Below are 19415 nucleotides of genomic sequence, written 5' to 3'. Positions count from 1 at the left end.
AGGGGGGCCTCCGCCCCTGGAGAGCAGGACAGCTATACAAGGCGGGGCAGGGAGATGTTGCTGAGGCCCACGTTCACGATGCCCTGTGGACACCAGGAGAGAAGTCAGAGACCCCTTTCCAAGGGGGCCAGCGGTGGGCCAGATATTCAGGCTGCTGTCCATTTCCCATCGGGATGTCCACTGTCCACTTAGGATTTAAACATAGTATCCCTTTGTCACATTTGTGACAAACATTTTCTTGGGTTTGTTTGTTTGTTTTTTTAAGTAGGCTTCACGCCCAGCGTGGAGCCCAATGTGGGGCCTGAACTCACGACCTTGAGATCAAGACCCGAGCTGAGATCAAGAGTCAGACACTCAATCAACCCAGGCGCCCCTCTTTGGGTTTTTATTTGCCTTTGATTTCATTTGACTTCATTTCATTTCATTTTCAATGTTTATTATTTTATTTTCTTATATTTTTAATGTGTTTTTTTTTTTATTTTTGAGGGAGAGAGAGAGCAGGGGAGGGGCAGAGAGGGAGGAGGACAGAGGATCTGAAGCAGGGTCTGAGCTGACAGCACAGAGCCAACGTGGGACTCGAACTCACGAACCGTGAGATCATGACCTGAGCCGAAGTAAGATGTTTAACTGACAGAGCCACCCAGGCGCCCCCAGTGGGAATTTATCTTTAATCAGTAAGGCACAACAGACTTAAAATAAAATAGGAAATCATTTCACAAGCTGCTGGGAGTGTGTTGAAGGGATCAGGTATCCCATCACATTTAGCACATCCAGGAGGAAAAAAAATTGAAGCTGGGGGGCATTATTCCTGATTAGAGAGTTACAGAGTTTACGAGATTTCGTTCAATCCCAATTCCTGCACTTTGCAAATTAGAGAACACCGTGACCACGAAGTAACAGTTGTCAACAGGTAAATCTGCCTGCTTTGATAATATCAAAGCGTGTCTGATCCCTCCCTCGGACACGGTCATTTGACCCACCATGAGGTCAGAACAGATCCAACAACACTGACACGTGAGTAAAACCAATTCAAGGCCTTTCAGGGCACAGTCCACTTAAACACGAAGAATGAGGCCCAGAGAATCTACATGCATTTGCTGAAACTCAATGCAGTGACACAGCAGGGCCAGGCCCAGCCACACGCTGAATGTCACCAGTCACCTTCTGTCACGCTCCATGGAAACCTCACCTCCTAAAGGGTGGCCTTCACCTCGAGTGGGGTCAAGTACAAGAAATCACTTATTACTTCTGTCATCGCCTCATCTGAAAGGATTCCAAGGACCCTCGGTTCCATCCATGATGTCACAAATGGCAAGACATCATTCTTTTTCATCGCTGAGTAGTATTCCACTGTATGGAACTAGAATATATCATGCTCAGTAAAGCAAGCCAGCCAGAGAAAGACAGATAGCATATGATCTCACTCCAATGTGGAATCTGAGAAAGACAACAGATGAACATAGGGGAAGGGAAGGGAAAATAAGATCAAAACGGAGAGGGAGGCAAACCATAAGAGACTCTTACATGCAGAGAACAAAGTGGGAGGTTGATGGGGGTAGGGGGATGGGCTAGAAGGGTGACGGGCATTAAGGAGGGCACATGTTGGGATGAGCCCTGAGTGTTAATAGATAAGTGACAAATTGCTGAAATCTACTCCTGAAACCAATCCTACGCTGTGCGTTAACTAACTTGAATTTAAGTTTAAAAATTAAATGAATGAACGAATGAACGAACAAATAAATAAATAAATAAAGGGGCCCTTGGAACCTCTGCTGGGAACCCGCAGAATTAATCACACTGTATCATACTGCTGTACTCCAAGGCAAGTGTCGCTGTCACAATGAGCTGGTTGGATGTTCTTTTTCCAATTGTTATTTCAAAAGTACCTCGATTGTCCCTAAGACCAGATCATGAGAAGTGTTTACGGTGGGAAAAATACATAGAAAATCCCAGGATTAAACACTGACGTGTGAGTGTGCACATGCACGTGTGCAGGTGTGAGAGGGCGCATGCGAGCAGGCCCAGGGAAGCCCCAAAACTGTAGTAGGATTTGGGTGGACAGCAAGTTGTGCCTTCCTGAGTCCAGGTCTGTCTTTGGTCCCTTATCAAGGAATGCTTGACCTTGTGAGGTATAGAAGGAAGTGGGGGGGGGGGGGGGGGCCGAGGGGGGCAGGGGGTCATGACACTCAAGAAAAGGCCACCTGCCAGGGGATGGAACTTGTCTCTCAGCCCTCCCACCGCTAATACCCTCTCAGAGGAGCAGGAACCAAAGGAAGCCTCCAGCGGTGCTCACCGGGTTCCAGAAAGGGCCTCAGTGCATCAGAAGCAGCAGAAGCACTCAGGCCCAGACCTTAGTTTCTGACCAGGAAACTGAGAGCCACTGAGGGGTCCGCTGGAGTCAGTGTTTCTCCAGCAGTGTCTCCCTCGGAAAAGCCTCTTTAAAACAGGATCCCGGGGCACCCGGGTAGTTAGGCGTCTGACTCTGACTCAGGGCATAGTGTCACTGTTTGTGCGTTTGAGCCTCATATTGGGTGAGCCCCGCCGGGGGTGAGCTTGAGCCCCACTTTGCATTCTCTCTCTCTCTCTCTCTCTCTCTCTCTCCTCCCTCCGCCGCCCCCGTTTGTGGGCATGCTCTCTCTAAATAATGATAATTGGGGCGCCTGGGAGGCTCAGTCAGTTGAGTGTCCAACTCAGGCTCAGGTCATGATCTCATGGTCTGTGAGTTCGAGCCCCGCGTCCGGCTCTGTGCCAACAGCTCAGAGCCTGGAGCCTGCTTCGGATTCTGTGTCTCCCTCTCTCTCTGACCCTCCCCTATTCATGCTCTGTCTCTCTCTCTGTCTCAAAAAAATAAAGGTTAAAAAACTTTTTTAAATAAATAAATAAACAATAATAGACAAACAAACAAACAAATAAACTACTGGGGCATCTGGGTGGCTCCATTGGTTAAACATCCAACTCTTGGTTTCAGGTCAAGTCATGATCCCGGGGTCATGGTCGTGAGATTGAGCCCCACATCGGGCTCTATGCTGACAGTGTGGAGCCTGCTTGGAATTCTCGCTGTCTCGCTCTCTCTCTCTCTCTCTCTCTCAATCTGTGCCCTCCCCCTGCTTGCACAGACATGAGCTCAAAAGCACACACACACACACACACACACACACACTCTCCCTCTCTCTCTCAAAATAAATAAATAAACATTAAAAAAGAACTACCAGTAAAATAACTGTTAAAAAAAAGACAAAAACTTCTATGGAAACCTAAGTTCAAAGGCTCTTCAGCAATAAGGATGGACCGATGGCACATGGAACAACACAGACAGACAGACAGACCGTAAGAGCATCACGCTCAGTGGAAAACAACAAACCAATCTCCCAAGGTTACAGTCGATGTAATTCACCTTATGTGACCTCACATAAGTTTATCTAAATGCCGTATAATTGTACATAATGTAATTTATATATAATTACAGCTCAAAATGAGAAGAGTATGGAGGCAGAGGACACTCGTGGCTGCTGGGGACAAGACGGGGACAGAGGGGTGGGCACAGCTATGCAGGAAGATCCTGAAGGATTTTCTGTGCATTGATTAAACGGATACAAGATACTGACTGAACACGATCAAGATACATATTGATTGTGATGGTGGTTACATGAACCTATACAAGAGATCAGATTGTATAGAGATACACACACACACACACACACACACACACACACAAATGAGTGCGTGTAAAACTGATGAAAATAGATTAAGACCTGGAGTCTACTTAACAATATTGTAACAGTATCAATTTCTTGGTTTTGATATTGTACTAGAGTCATAGAAGTGCACGATATGAAGAAGTCAAACTCACTGTACCTTTTTATAACTTTTTAAAGTCATAATCACTTCAAAATGAAAGTTAAAAAGTAATGAAGTCAAAAAATAAATAATAAACTCAGGTAAGAATATTTACAACTGTTATCACAAAGGGTTTAGCGCTTTAATATGTAAAGAGCCTCTGGACATCAAGAAGAAAAATTACAAACCAAGAGAAAAATGGACAAAGGACATGAATAAATATTTTACAGGGAAAAGAAGTATAAAGTGTACATGGAGGTATAAAAATAGGTTCAACATCCCTATAATAAGAAAAATGCAAATAGAACTGTACTGATACATCATTTCTCATCAGGAAATTGATGAGATGGGGAACCTGGCTGGCTCACTCGGTAAGGCATGCGACTCCTGATCTCAGGGTTGTGAGTTCAAGCCCTACATTGGGCATAAAGTCTACTTTAAAAATAAATGAAATGAAATGTAATGAAATATAAAATAAAACGAGTAAGGAAATAGATGAGAAATCAGATAGGTAGAAATGTCGAAGTTTAACAAGACCTCACCAGGGAAAAAGATATCCTCACATCTTGGAAGACAGATGCAAAATATTATAATCCCCATAAAGGAGCAATTGGAAAACACCATCAAAATTAAAAATGTATTTATGTCTTGACTTTGAAATCTGCTTCTAGAAATCACTGCTACATCACACACATACACTACTATGAAGCAGCAGAAGTTGTTAGCAAAATACAGCAACAAGGTAGAGTTAATAAAGCAATAGTGTAGAAAAGTGAAATAAAAAATACTCAATTTACATAAATAAAGGCAATAAAGAGGAAAAGGAGAGAACAGAAGAGACCACAAAAGCGGAAAATAAGTCCCAGGGTGCCTGGGTGGCTCAGTCGGTTGAGCATCAGACTCTCAGGTAGTATCCCAGGGACATGGGATCGAGCCCCGAATAGGACTCTGTACTGAGTGTGGAGCCTGCTTAAGATTTTGTCTCTGTCTTTCTCTCTCTCTCTCTCTCTCTCTCTCTCTCAAATAAAAAAAGAAAAAGAAAGCAAGTGCCAATACATAAATTCAATATATTAAGTATAAATAGTCCCTACATTAAAAGGCAGATTGTCAGACTGGAAAATAAAGCAAGAACCAACTATATGCTGTCTAAACTTTTTTTTTAATTTTTTTTAACATGTATTTATTTTTGAGAGACAGAATGTGAGCAGGGGAGGGGCAGAGAGAGACGGAGACACAGAGTCGGAAGCAGCCTCCAGGCTCTGACAGCACAGAGTCCGACGCGGGGCTCAAACTCAGGAACCGTGGGATCATGACCTGAGCCAAAGTCGGATGCTTAACCAACTAAGCCACGCAGGTGCCCCTGTGCTGTCTAAACTTCAAATGTAAAGATAGAGATAGGCAGAGAGTAAAAAGACAAAAAAGACACGTTGTGAGACACTAATCCAAAGAAAACTACTGCATCTATGTAAATATCAAAGTAGACTTCAAAACACTGACCACCACCAGAATAAAGAGATTACATATCATTATACAACACAGCGTGTATTATGTATATTATTTGTTGCATATATAATAAAATACACGACATGCATAAGAGATGTAATCGTACGGAACCATTAGGTCATGATAAATGGGTCCATGAAGAAAATATAACAATTTGAAAGCATATATGCACCAACATCAGAGCTTCAAAGTAAACAGAGCAAAGACCAAGAGAACTGAAAAGAAAAATAGGAAATTCCACAATTATGATTGGAGATTTCATTTGCTTTCTCGACAATTTATAGAACAAGGAGACAGGATATCAGTAAAGATGTTGAAGATTTGAACAAATCCCACCCACCAGCAGAAGGCAAATCATTTCCTTGGTTTCATGTTAAATATTCATCAAAGGAGACCATACACCAGAGCCATAAAATGAGCTTAAACAAAGTTAAAAAGACCTAAATCACGCAGAGTTCTCGGACCACAGTGGAATTATACGTGTATTAGCAATAAAGAAGATCTAAGGAAAATCTTCAAACACTTAGAAATTAAGCATGTAACCTGCAAATAACCCATGAGTCAAAGAAGAAACCACAGTGCCAATCAATTAATATTTTGAACTTAATGCAAATGAAAATACATATCGAAATTTCTGATAGCTGAAAGCAGTGCCCAGGAAGAAATATGAAGCTTTTAATCTTTACATTAGAAAAGGTCTAAAAGCAATAATCTCAGGTTGATCATAAAGAAAGTAGAAAAAGGGGAGCCTGGGTGTCGCAGTAAATTAGGCATCCAACTCTTGATTTTGGCTCAGGTCATGATCTCAGAGTTCCATGCTGACCTTGGAGCCGCTTAGGATTCTCTCTCTCTCCCTCTTCCCCTCTCCCCTGCTCTCTGTGTCTCTAAAATAAATTTTTTTAAGTAGATTAAGAACACATTAAACTCTAAATAAAAGAAAGAAAAAAGCATCTAGGCAAGGAAAACAAGAAGTAAAACTATTTACAGATGGCACGATCATGTATGTAAAAAATCCTAAAGGTTATATTAAAAAGCCACAGCAATGGTTGTCCATATTTTTAAAAAATTGTAAGCAATACCAAAAAACATGAACTACTTAAGAATACATTTAGCAAAATGTACATAAAACTGAACACTACCAAAACATTCCTGAGAGAAATTCTAGAAAACTTAAATCAATGGAGACATTATATGATGCTCATGGATTGGAAGGCTCCATGTTGTTAAAATCTCAGTTCTTTCTCGACTAATCTATACATTAAATGCAGTCCCCTGAGATAACTGCCATCCACACACACAAGAATGAAGTCAGAGTCCTTCCTCACACCATACACAAAGGCCCACTCAAAATGGATCATAGACCAAAACTTAGGAGCTGAAACTAAAAAGTTCTCCAAATGAAACAAAGAGTAAATCTTCATGGTTATGGGTCAGACAATGACTTTTAGATAGGACACCAAAAGTGCAGGGAACATGAGAAAAAATGGATGAGTGGGACTTCATCACAATTAAACACAGTATGTTCCAAAGGATACAATGAACCAAGTGGAAAAACGACCAACAAAATGGGGGTGGGGGAAATATGTGCAAATCATATGTCTCTGCTACAGAGCTTGTGTCCAGACTCTCACAACTCAATAACAAAACGACTGATAACCCGATTATAAATGGGCAAATGTGGGTCGCCTGGGGGGCTCTGTCGGTTAAGCATCAAGCTTCGGCTCAGGTCATGATCTCACGGTTCATGAGTTCTCTTTCTCAGACCGTCGGTCCCTATCTTTCTCTCTCTCTCAAAAACGAACATTAAAAAATAATGGGATGCCTGGGTGGCTCAGTCGGTTGAGCATCTGACTGACTCAGGTCATGATCTCACGGTTCATGAGTTTGAGCCCTGCATTGGGCTCTGGGCTGACAACTTGGAGCCTGGACCTACTTTGGATTCTGTGTCTCCCTCTCCCTCTCTCTCTCTGCCTCTCCCCTGCTCACACTCTGTCTCTGTCTCTCTTTCTCTCTCTCTCAAAAACAAACATTAAAAAATAATGGGGCACCTGGGTGGCTCAGTCGGTTGAGCATCCGACTTCAACTCAGGTCATGATCTCACTGTTCATGAGTTTGATCCCTGGTTGGGGCTCTGGGCTGACAGCTCAGAGCCTGGAGCCTGCTTCGGATTCTGTGTCTCCCTCTCTCTCTGCCCCTCCCCTGCTGGCGCTGTCTCTCTCTCTCTTTCAAAAATAAATAAGCATCTTAAAAAATGATATAAATAAATAGGGCAAAGGATCTGAACAGACATTTCACCAAAGAAGATACACAAATGGCCAGCGAGCAGTGAAAGGGTGGCCAACGTCATTAACCATCAGGGAAATGTAAATCAAAACCACAATGAGACACAACTTTGCGCCCACCTGGATGGCTATGCTCTAAAAGCCCTAAGCACCGGTGAGGCTATGGACCAGCAGACCCTCATACACCGTTGGTGGCAGGATAACATGGTACAGCCATTCTGGGAAAACAGCGACCGTTTCTCGAAACATTCAACACAAAGTCACCATACGACCTAGCATATCCCCAAGAGAAAGGAAGACATAAGTCCGCAGAAAAAAACTGCGTATGCATGTCCGTAGCGGCGTTATTCGTAATTGCCAAAGTGTAGAAGCGACTCCAATGACCATCCGCCGAGGGACAGAGAAACGAAACGTAGGAGAGCCGCACGGTGGAATCTGGCCAGCAATACACATGAATGGAGGACTCACACCCGCCACCTGGGAGCAACCTTCAAGACCCTGTGCCGAGTGAAAGAAGCCAGTTACAAAAACACCTGCGAGTTGTCGAATTCCCTGAGAGGCCCAGAACAGTCAAAAGCCCAGAGACAGAAAGCCGGTTAGTGGATGTCTAGGCTACGAGAGAGGGGGGAGCTACGTGGGGGGGGGGGGGGGGAGATGAGGAGTAAATGCTAATGGATACAGGTGGGCATTTTTTTTGGAGTAACGAAAAATATCCTAAAATTGACTATAGTAATGGTTGCACAAATCTGTGAATAGACTAAGAACCAAGGCTTTGTTTTGCTTTGTTTTGCTTTGTTTTAAGGTAATTCCAAGCAAAATCCCAGGACGTTTTTTGTAAGAATAAACCAGCTGAGGGGCACCTGAGTGGCTCAGTGGGTTGAGCATCCAACTTTGGCTCAGGTCTTGATCTCTCGGTGAGTTCCAGCCCCACATCAGGCTCACTGCTGTCAGCGCAGAACCCACTTCAGATCTTCTGTCTCCCTCTCTCTGTCCCTCCCCCGCTCGTGCTCTCCCTCTTTCAAAAATAAACACTTAAAAAAAAAAAAAAGAAGGGTGCCTGGGCAGCTCAGTCGGTTAAGCATCTGACTTTGGCTCAGGTCATGATCTCACGGTTCATGAGTTCGAGCCCCACATCGGGCTCTGTGCTGACTGCTCAGAGCCTGGAGCCTGCTTCGGATTCTGTGTCTCCCTCTCTCTGCCCCTCCCCTGCTCACACTCTCTCTCGAAAATAAGTAAACATTTTTTTTTAATTTTTTCAATGTTTTTTATTTATTTTTGAGACAGAGAGAGACAGAGCATGAACGGGGGAGGGGCAGAGAGAGAGGGATCACAGGATCGGAAGCAGGCTCCAGGCTCTGACCCATCAGACCAGAGCCCGACGCGGGGCTCGAACTCACGGACCGTGAGATCGTGACCTGAGCTGAAGTCGGACGCTTAACCGACTGAGCCACCCAGGCGCCCCGAAAATAAATAAACATTTTAAAAATAATAATAATATTTTTAAAAAGAACAAACACGCTGGCTTTAAAGTTCACACAGAAATTTAAAAGAACTAAAATAATTTTGGAAAACAAAACGAAGGCGAAGGTCTTATACCACCTGATTTCGAGACTTTCTCTAAAGCAATAGTTACTGAGACTATTTGCCAAAGAGAAATCATACACTGAAATAAGATGTGCAAGAACACAACTACATATTTTTATCGGAACACCTGGTTTGCAACAAAGGCACCAACATAGTTTAATGGGCGTAGGACGGTCTCCAGCAAATGATATGAGCACAACTCAACACCCATCAGAAGATAAACCTCAACACTTGCCCCACATCACGTACAAAAATGTACTCAGAATGGATTGTGTGCCTAAACCACAGCTGTAACCACAAAACTTCTAAAAGGAGAAAATCTTCTTTCCTTCCTGAGGATCTTTGCGATCTCCAATGAAGTAAACGTTTCTGTTGAATGAAAAAAAAAAAAAGAAAAGAAAAAAGAAACCCGCTTCCTTTCAGAAAACAGCTCAGAAACTGAAAGAAGATATTCCCCATATGTCTTTCTGATAAAAGACTTGTAATCAGAATATGTAAAAAACTCTAAGGATTCAACAAAAACAAAGATTAAAATGTAGCGATTAATTGTAATAGTTGACTAAACACTTCGCGCGCGCGCGCGCGCGCGCACGCACGCGCGCACACACACACACACACACACCCGGTTCAAATGGCCAATAAACACACGAAAAGACACTCACCCTCTCTTTTACGGTTCCGGACCCAATTCCAACATGGGGCAGGTCCCCCTACCCCCTGGCAACACCAGGCAATTCTCGGACACCAGCAGAGTGTCCAAAAATTCAACGGACCTCTGACACCATCCACCCGGAGACCGCGTCAGATCCCGCAGGAGAAGGGCTCAGTCCCCCAGCACTGCCCCTCCCCCACTTGAGCTTCCAGTCGCCAGCTTATAGCTATCGTCACCTGTGCTCCCCACTGCCCTGCTACAGATTGGAGGCTCCAACAGCCTCCTTCTTAGCTTTGATTAATTGCCCAGGATGGGGGCGCCGGGTGACTCTTATCTCGGGGTTGTGAGTTCGAGCCCCACGTTGGGTATAGAGATTACTTAAAATAAATTAAAAAAAAAACGTAAATTGCTAGGATGACTCCCAGAACTCAGGGAAACACTTACGTTTACCGGTTTATTAAAGGATGGTGACCGGGCATACGAACCAACAGTCAGTTGGAAGAGGGGCTCAGACCCAGGTCTGGGGATGGGGCATGGAGCGCCCTGCCTCCCCAGGTACCAGTGCTCGCCCATCTCCACGTGATCACTGACCCGGAAGCTCTCTGAACCCCTGGGCCTTTTGGGTTTTGTAAGATCTCCTAATGAAGGCGCCATCGATTAGATCAGGGGCCATTGGCTGATTTAACCTCCAGCCCCTCCCCACCCCCCCCCCACCCCGGGGTAGGGGGGTGGGCAGGAAAGTTCTAACCTCTAATCCCAAGGGTTGCTTCCCTGGGCAACCAGTACCCACCCCCCAGCCCTGGGGAGGGGTCCAAGAGTCGCCTTCATTAACATAACACAAGACACCTTTACAGCCCAGAGCACTCGGAAAATTCTAGGGGGTTGGGCGCTGACAGCCGGAAACTGGGGTTGATGACCAAACACAAGTGAGGAATAGATATTCGTTCAGGTGACCACATATCTACTCCATACAAATACCGGTACTGCAACATCCTTCATGGCTAGAGAAATACATGAAAAATACCTCAGATAACACGACTCCACCATGAGAACGGCCAAAGTAAGGAGACCCCAAAACCCCACGTGCTGGCAAGAAGGGGAGTCCTTGGAGCCCCCAGATTGTACATACGCTTTGGAAAACAGTCCAGAAGTTGATTATAAACTAAAACTCACTAAACACTCATCCCAACAGCTGCACTCTCTACAAAGACATTGTCTTAACACCGACAGCAGCTTTTCTCCTACGTAGTCAAAACTGGAAATAGCCACCAGGCTCCTGCGTGCTGTGTGGCTGGTCTCCTGCTCTGGTCAGTGGCCCGGGTAAGGAGCCAGGTGCATCACGTGGGGGAATGTCCCTGATTGGGGGATCCTGAACCTGCCTTATGACTATGTTGCCCTTGATTTATGACTGGGTGAAGCTGAAACCCAACTTGTGTGTGCGCCTCCATAGCGTGAGAATACCACTTGGCAAGTGAAAAAGGATGGGCGCCTGGGTGGCGCAGTCGGTTAAGCGTCCAACTTCAGCCAGGTCACGATCTCGCGGTCCGTGAGTTCGAGCCCTGTGTCAGGCTCTGGGCCGATGGCTCGGAGCCTGGAGCCTGTTTCCGATTCTGTGTCTCCCTCTCTCTCTGCCCCTCCCCCGTTCATGCTCTGTCTCTCTCTGTCCCAAAAATAAATAAACGCTGAAAAAAAAAAAAAAATTTTTTTTTTTTAAATTTTTTTTTAAAAATTAAAAAAAAAAAAAAAGGAGTGAGTTACTGGTACATACAACACACGCATAAATCTGGAAACATTTGGCTTCAGACACCAAGGGTGTATCTCGTACACGAAGTTCTGTAAAAGACAAATCTAGGGGTGCCTGGGTGGGTGACTCAGACGGTTAAGCGTGTCCCAACTTCTGCTCAAGTCATGATCTCGCGGTTCATGGGTTCGAGCCCCGCGTCGGGCTCTGTGCTGACAGCTCGGAGATTCCGTGTCTTGGGATTCTGTGTCTCCCTCTTTTCTCTGTCCCTTCCCCACTTGGGCTCACTCTCTCTCAAAATAAATAAACTTAAAAAAATTTAAAAAGACAAATCTAAATCTCATCCAGATGGCAGTAAGCAGGTAATTTGTTCCTGGGGTGGGGTAGGCTGGGAGGGGGGCACAGGGGATTTGCAAGGAGAATGGAATATTCCATCATGGCAGTGTTCGCCTAGGTAAACAAACATGTCAAGGCTCACCGTGCATTTACTTGTCATCGATTATTGTATAGATCAATAAAGTTGGTTTTTGACCGTTAATTGTATTTCCGTTACCTGAGGAAGGAAAAATCAGTGATGTGGTATAACTTCTAAAAAGATACCATTTGTGATAGCAACAAAAAAATACACAGTAGCTGGGAAAAAAGTGTGAAGAATGGTATCCGTGGCCTTCACGGGACAGTATCACTACGCGGTGCTGAGACGCTGAAAACCTAACTACACCATACGTCACATAGTGATTGCGGGATTCCATGTGACGCCAATCGAACCCCCAACAGAATATTCTCACCGACCTTGACAAGTTTGTAAAATGTATAGACTTCCCTGAAGGAGGAAAGCGAGGTAGGAGGGTTTGCCCTATCAGACACAAGACACCGGAAAGGTCTAGGAAGAAAGCCAGCGAGGTGCAGTCGGGGGTGGCCTGACAGGTCTCCAGAACAGACAGAGACGTCCAGAGCTGACCCAGGGGCCGAGGAAAGCGCGTTGTCTGTCCGAGATGCACCGCATATCTGTGGAGTTATCCAAATGGGGGGAAATGTGTGATTGGATCATTGTACCCCACCCAGAGACATAAAGCCCAGATGAACGCAATACTTACGTGTGAAAGGGAAAACTAGGGTGTAAAAATAAAACAAGGAGAAATCTACAAATAAAAACTGGCAGAATACACCTGACTACCCATGTTCTCGATTTCCCCCGAGAGGCATCAGCCGGGCACAGAGAGTGCTCACAGGAAAGACCAGCCCCGGAAAGCAGTGTGAGGGTACACGGGGACATAGGGGTGATAGTCTTATGGGAAGCAGTTCCTGGGAGCAGAGAGGGATGCCGTGGGCTGGAGGCTGGTGCCCCCTGCTGTACATCCCTCGCTGCCGCTGAGCCTCTCTTGGCTAAGCTCCTGAAAGGGGTCTAGAAAGACCCCTCAGGACCCCGTGGAGTCGTCTTTCCTCCGTGGCTCCTTAGAGAGAAAACTATGAAGGGGAAAGGAGGGGCCTGAATACAAAGAAGAAGGTGAAATCAGGGCCTGAAGCCCAAGAGAGAAAACGAGAAAATGCAGGGCCCTCCGCCAGCACGCAGGCCAGAGCCCGCCAGCCAGCTGGGTGTGCGAGGGAAGATGTCAATGTCACCAGAAACGGGGGTCCTGATGAGTCCATCTCTGAAGACCCTGCCGGTGCCCCCTTCTTTTCCAAGGCCATGAGGGATGTGGGGGGAGACACCAGGAGACAGACACAGGATCAACCATAGGAACCCCTGGTCTGTTAGAAAAAGTCCAGGCAGGGAGAGAGTCCCAAAGGACCGACTCCTAATTATGCATTCCACGGAGCCAGTGTTTCCCAGGGAGGGGGACCCTGGTACCACCGAGGGTCTGGAGGCGAGACAGCATAAAGAGAAAGGTTGAACAGGCTGGGGAAGGGGCTAGAGGTGTATCAACGTAGAAGGCGTCCAGGGGTGGGGACGGGGCCAGGAGCACAGACAGAATCCTCCTTGTAAGCAACAAGGATGGGGGCACCTGGGTTGGGCAGTTGGCTAAGCCTCTGAGTCCTGGTTTCAGCTCAGGTCATAAGCTCATGGTTCGCGAGTTCGAGCCCCACATCGGGCTGTGCACTGACAGCACGGAGCCTGCTTGGGATTCTCTCTCCCTCTCTCTGCCCCTCCCCTGCTTGCGCTCTCTCTCTCTCTCTCTCAAAATAAGTAAATAAACTTAGAAAAAAAATTTTCAATGTTTAAGAAACAAGGATGGGGGCGCCTGGGTGGCTCAGTTGGTTAAGCGGCCGACTTTGGCTCAGGTTATAATTTCACGGTCCATGAGTTCGAGCCCCGTGTCGGACTCTGTGCTGACAGTGCAGAGCCTGGAGCCTGTTTCAGATTCTGTGTCTCCCTCTCTCTGACCCTCCCCTGTTCATGCTCTGTCTCTCCCTGTCTCAAAAATAAATAAAATGTTTAAAAAAATTTAAAAAAAAACAAAAAACAAGGATGGAACTCTTAGCTGCCCCAGGTGGTGAATGGTGAGGCAACTACTTGCAAAGGACTTGGAATGGAGAGAAGTGTGGAATGGTTGCAGAGCTGAGAAGCCACGCATGTGCAAGGGGCGAGCTGCAAACCCAGAAGCCGGCTGCAGCGGCAGCGAAGCAGGTAGGAAGTGAGGTGATCCTCAAGAGCTGGGGCGGATCTGAGAACCAGGAAACATCACAAGGCTCACGGTAGCACCGTGACGACAGTGGGAGAGCACAGCACCCGTCACCAGAGTGCAGGGAACCCTGGTGTGGGCGGCGTCCCCCAAGAAAGGGACGAGGGGTCGCACACGGCCTCACAAATGGTGACTCTGGTGCCGTGGCTTTGCCGTAAAAATACAGGACCGATTCCTCACACCGCGTGAGAACATCCGCTTTATCTGCTTTCAGTAATGACCCATCTCAGCTCCAAGATCCAATGGTTAGAGCCAAGCTCCCCACAGAGCCAGGAATAAGGAAGCCGATTTTCATACTCAGAACCCAGATCAGATGAAACGTGGGCTTCCTGCCCGAAGTGAACTTTCCCTGGGGAATTACAAAGGGCACGGAAATGCACACACGAAATCAACCATCATAATGTTTGAGGAGACCGGATATGCAAACTTCTGCTCACAGATGTTTGTAAACCGAGATGATCAGAAGGGAGTCTCTGCACGGCTCTGAGGGTGCAGTCAGTTCACATCTGAACCGATCTGAAAACTGTCTTAGATCCTTCAATGCCAGGAAAGAGAAGCTTCCAGAACATTCAGAACCCTCCAGGTCAAACCTCCTTGATTCTGACTCTTCCCACAGGAAACACATCTGCTCTTTCTCTGTGCAGTCTTCGATGCCGTCAGACCACCCCCCCGCCCCCCGCTTTGCCAGGCAGCCACCAGGGTGGCCAGAGCCGCACAAGCGATTCTGAAGTCAGACTTTTAACCTACAGAAACCAAACTGTTATACTCAAATGACGTTTGCTAATCAGCAGTCACTTTGTGGTTCCAAGAACAGCCATGGAAAGAGGAAAGACCCCCTACCCAAACCAGCCGTTAGCTGGAAACATTATCACGTGAGTCTGCATTTAACAAAACTGATGTTCTTGGGGTGCCCGGGTGGCTCAGTTGGTTAAGCGTCCGACTCTTGATCTCGCCACGGGTCATGATCTCACGATTCATGAGTTCGAGCCCCGAGTGAGGCTCTGTGCTGACAGCACGGAACCTGCTTGGAATTCTCTGTCTGCCCCTCTCTCTCTGCCCCTCCCCTGTTTTCTCTATCTCTCTCTTTTTCTCAAAATAAACAAACTTTAAAAACAAACAAAACAGATGCTGCTGTAACTCTAGACTCTGTGCTGTTTATGATCTCCGACCTCTCCCAAACTGTTAGGCTTTACTGAAAGCATAAAAGCTCGTTCCCATGAATTCTGAAAAGGATGCTTGTGTCTCTCTTACCGAGAATGGTGCTCCATGGCTCCCTCATAGCTCTGGTTCCGGCAGGTCGACCCCGTGTTGCAAAGAAGGCCTTGGACAAAGGGGAAAACGCCTCGGCTGGGCAGATCCCGAGGTTGCAAAAAACCTGAGTGTAGATTCAAGGGAGAAGTGCGTCCATATAACAGAATACCTATTTGGTCAGAAGAGTAGTGTCGAATATGATGTTATTATATTTTTAATCCTCTTATTCAGTTAAAAGAGGTCTGAGCACTCAAACAAAAGAGAGAGAGGAAAGGAAGAAAGCCTTCATATGGAACACCATTCCGAGGGAGAATGGTGCTCCATGGCTCCCTCATAGCTCTGGTTCCGGCAGGTCGACCCCGTGTTGCAAAGAAGGCCTTGGACAAAGGGGAAAACGCCTCGGCTGGGCAGATCCCGAGGTTGCAAAAAACCTGAGTGTAGATTCAAGGGAGAAGTGCGTCCATATAACAGAATACCTATTTGGTCAGAAGAGTAGTGTCGAATATGATGTTATTATATTTTTAATCCTCTTATTCAGTTAAAAGAGGTCTGAGCACTCAAACAAAAGAGAGAGAGGAAAGGAAGAAAGCCTTCATATGGAACACCTTTCCGCGGGTCTGTACTCACACTTCAGGGCAGAATGGCCCTGCCCAGCCTGAGAGCCACAGGACTCACCCCCTCCCAGCTCCTGGAGTGGCAAAACCCCCCTTACACAGCCATGCCGTGCACACAGTCCTCTGTAAACCAGCTGTGGGCGGGAAGAATAAGATAGATCCTTCTTCTCATCTCATACAAAGATTTAGCAGCTTTTTAGTTTGGGCAAAATTTTCAATCGAATACACCTTGGATTCTTAAATGTATACACGTAGTTGTTAAAGACCATATAACGCAAAGAAGTTTAGACAAAACGGATAGGATCCAAGGGTTTTCAGGAAGACTTTGCTGCAACAATGCCCCTGACTCAATCGAGTGGAGTTCATCTGTGCCCCATGCCTAGAGCCCTCCACGCCCCCGATGGATGGATGGCAGCGGTTGAGACGCTGATGACCGCAGGCAACTTCGAAGTTACTGATCTAACATGAGGTAGCTCATAAAGTCTTGGTGAAAGGCTCTCCATGCGAGCCTAGTTTGGTCTGGGAAATGATTGCACTCTCAGGACATGGAGGCTCACTACCCCCAGGCTCAGCATGATGCTTTGCCCATAGAAGTCACTAAACGTTGGGTGAATGAATCATTGAATGAACCATTGGTGGAATGAATGAATGAATGAAAAATGAACAAGCAGTGTGTCAAGCCACAGGGGCAAATGGAGTTCTTAGCGAACACAAGACCCAGTGCACTAGGGTAGGAGACATCCAGCCACACCCCTTCTCCTCAATCGTAAAGAACTCATTTTATTTCTTCTCCTGCCATGCTGTCTGCGCCACCCAGATCATTCCTCTCCTGCACACCTGTAGTCCCACGAAGTCTCACATGTTGGGCCCCAGTAGCCTTTCCCTAACATGGACTGGCCACCTCTCTTATGAGCTCACATGGCCCCCCTGCAGAACCCCATCATGACACTTTCCCCACCATATTGAAATAGTCTGACGTGACAGCAAGCTCTAGAAGGACAGGGAAAATATCTTGTCCACCAGTCTATCTTCAGCAAGGTCTTGGACCCAGCAGGCACTCAACACATATTTGCCAAAAGAATAAATACATTAATTATTTCAGATAGTGACACACTATTTTAGATAAGACCCATCCCTTAATAATCTTTTATTCATGTAACTTTTTCAGAATTAACCACATTATCCACATTTCTAGTGGCATAAATCTGATAGAAACAAAACAGGCCATTATTTCTCAAGCAGTAATGCTGTTGAGATTTCAAACCAAATGAAAAAAAGAGTCTTTCTGATAAAGCTCCTGGAGCAGAGGAACTTAACCAGTAATGATTTATCAGTGCATCACCACCATCATTGTCATCATTATCACCATCATCATCATCACCATCATCACCATCACCACCATCACCACCACCACCATCATCACCATCACCATCATTATCACCATCATCATCGCCATCATCACCACTGTCACCATCCCCATTGCCATCATCATCATCATCATCACCATCATCACCATCATCACCATCATCATTACCATCATCACCACCATTATCACCATCACCACCATCATCATCAACATCATCACTATCTCCACCAACAATAACATCATCATCATCATCATCACTATCATCATCATCGTCACTATCATCACCATCACCATCTTTATCACCATCACCTCGATCATCACCACCATCACCACCACCACCATTACCACCACCATCATCACTATCATCACCATCACCATCACCACCATCACCATCATCACCACTGTCACCATCCCCATTGCCATCATCATCATCACCATCATCACCATCATCACCATCATCACCATCATCACCACCATTATCACCATCACCACCATCACCACCACCATCACCGCCATCATCACCATCACCATCATCATCACCATCATCACCATCACCATCATCACCACCATCACCACCACCACCATCATCACCATCACCATCATTATCACCATCACCATCATTATCACCATCATCATCGCCATCATCACCACTGTCACCATCCCTATTGCCATCATCATCATCACCATCATTACCATCATCACCATCATCATTACCATCATCACCACCATTATCACCATCACCACCATCATCATCAACATCATCACTATCTCCACCAACAATAACATCATCATCATCATCACTATCATTGTTGTCACTATCATCACCATCCCATCATCACTACCATCACCATTTTTATCACCATCACCACGATCATCACCACCATCATCACCACCATCACCACCACCACCATTACCACCACCATCATCACTATCATCACCGTCACCATCACCACCACCATCACCATCATCACCACTGTCACCATCCCCATTGCCATCATCATCATCATCGTCACCATCATCACCATCATCATTACCATCAACACCACCATTATCACCATTATCACCACCATCACCATCACCATCATCACTACCATCACCATCCTTATCACCATCACCACGATCATCACCACCATCATCACCACGATCATCACCACCATCATCACCACCATCATCGCCACCACCATCACCACCACCATCACCACCACCACCATCACCACCACCATCATCACCATCACCACCATCACCACCACCATCACCACCATCACCACCATCACCACCATCACCACCATCATCATCACCATCGCCACCACCATCACCACCACCATCACCAACATCACCACCATCATCATCGCCATCACCATCATCACCACTACCACCATCACCACCATCATCACCACCACCACCACCACCACCACCATCACCACCGTCACCACCACCATCGCCACCATCATCACCACCATCACCACCACTACCATCACCACCACCATCATCACCACCATCACCGCCATCATCACCACCACCACCATCATCACCATCACCACCACCATCATCACCATCATCATCACCACCATCACCACCGTCATCACCATCATCATCATCACCATCATCACCATCACCGCCATCACCACCATCATCACCATCATCATCATCACCATCATCACCATCACCACCATCACCACCACCATCGCCACCATCATCACCATCACCATCACCACCATCACCACCATCATCACCATCATCATCATCACTGTCATCATCACCATCATCATCACCATTACCACCATCATCACCATCACCATCATCACCACCATCACCATCCCCATTGCCATCATCATCATCACCACCATCATCACCATCATCATTACCATCATCACCACCATTATCACCATCACCAACATCAT

General features: G+C 46.2%; 1 protein-coding gene across 1 annotated transcript in view; it reads right to left on the bottom strand.

Annotated features, from left to right (window-relative positions):
- Positions 1-19415, bottom strand: part of ABCA13 (ATP binding cassette subfamily A member 13) — a 402236-nt gene that overhangs the window by 357219 nt on the left and 25602 nt on the right. The window contains exon 3 of the mRNA XM_045494253.1: positions 15535-15658. Coding sequence (XP_045350209.1) covers positions 15535-15658 — 124 coding nt within the window. The remainder of the gene's footprint in view (positions 1-15534; positions 15659-19415) is intronic.

This window comes from Leopardus geoffroyi, chromosome A2, assembly GCF_018350155.1.
Source record: "Leopardus geoffroyi isolate Oge1 chromosome A2, O.geoffroyi_Oge1_pat1.0, whole genome shotgun sequence".
Taxonomy (NCBI): Eukaryota; Metazoa; Chordata; class Mammalia; order Carnivora; family Felidae; genus Leopardus; species Leopardus geoffroyi.
Note: the sequence above shows the minus strand (reverse complement) of the source record. Positions and strands in the feature narration are given on the sequence as shown.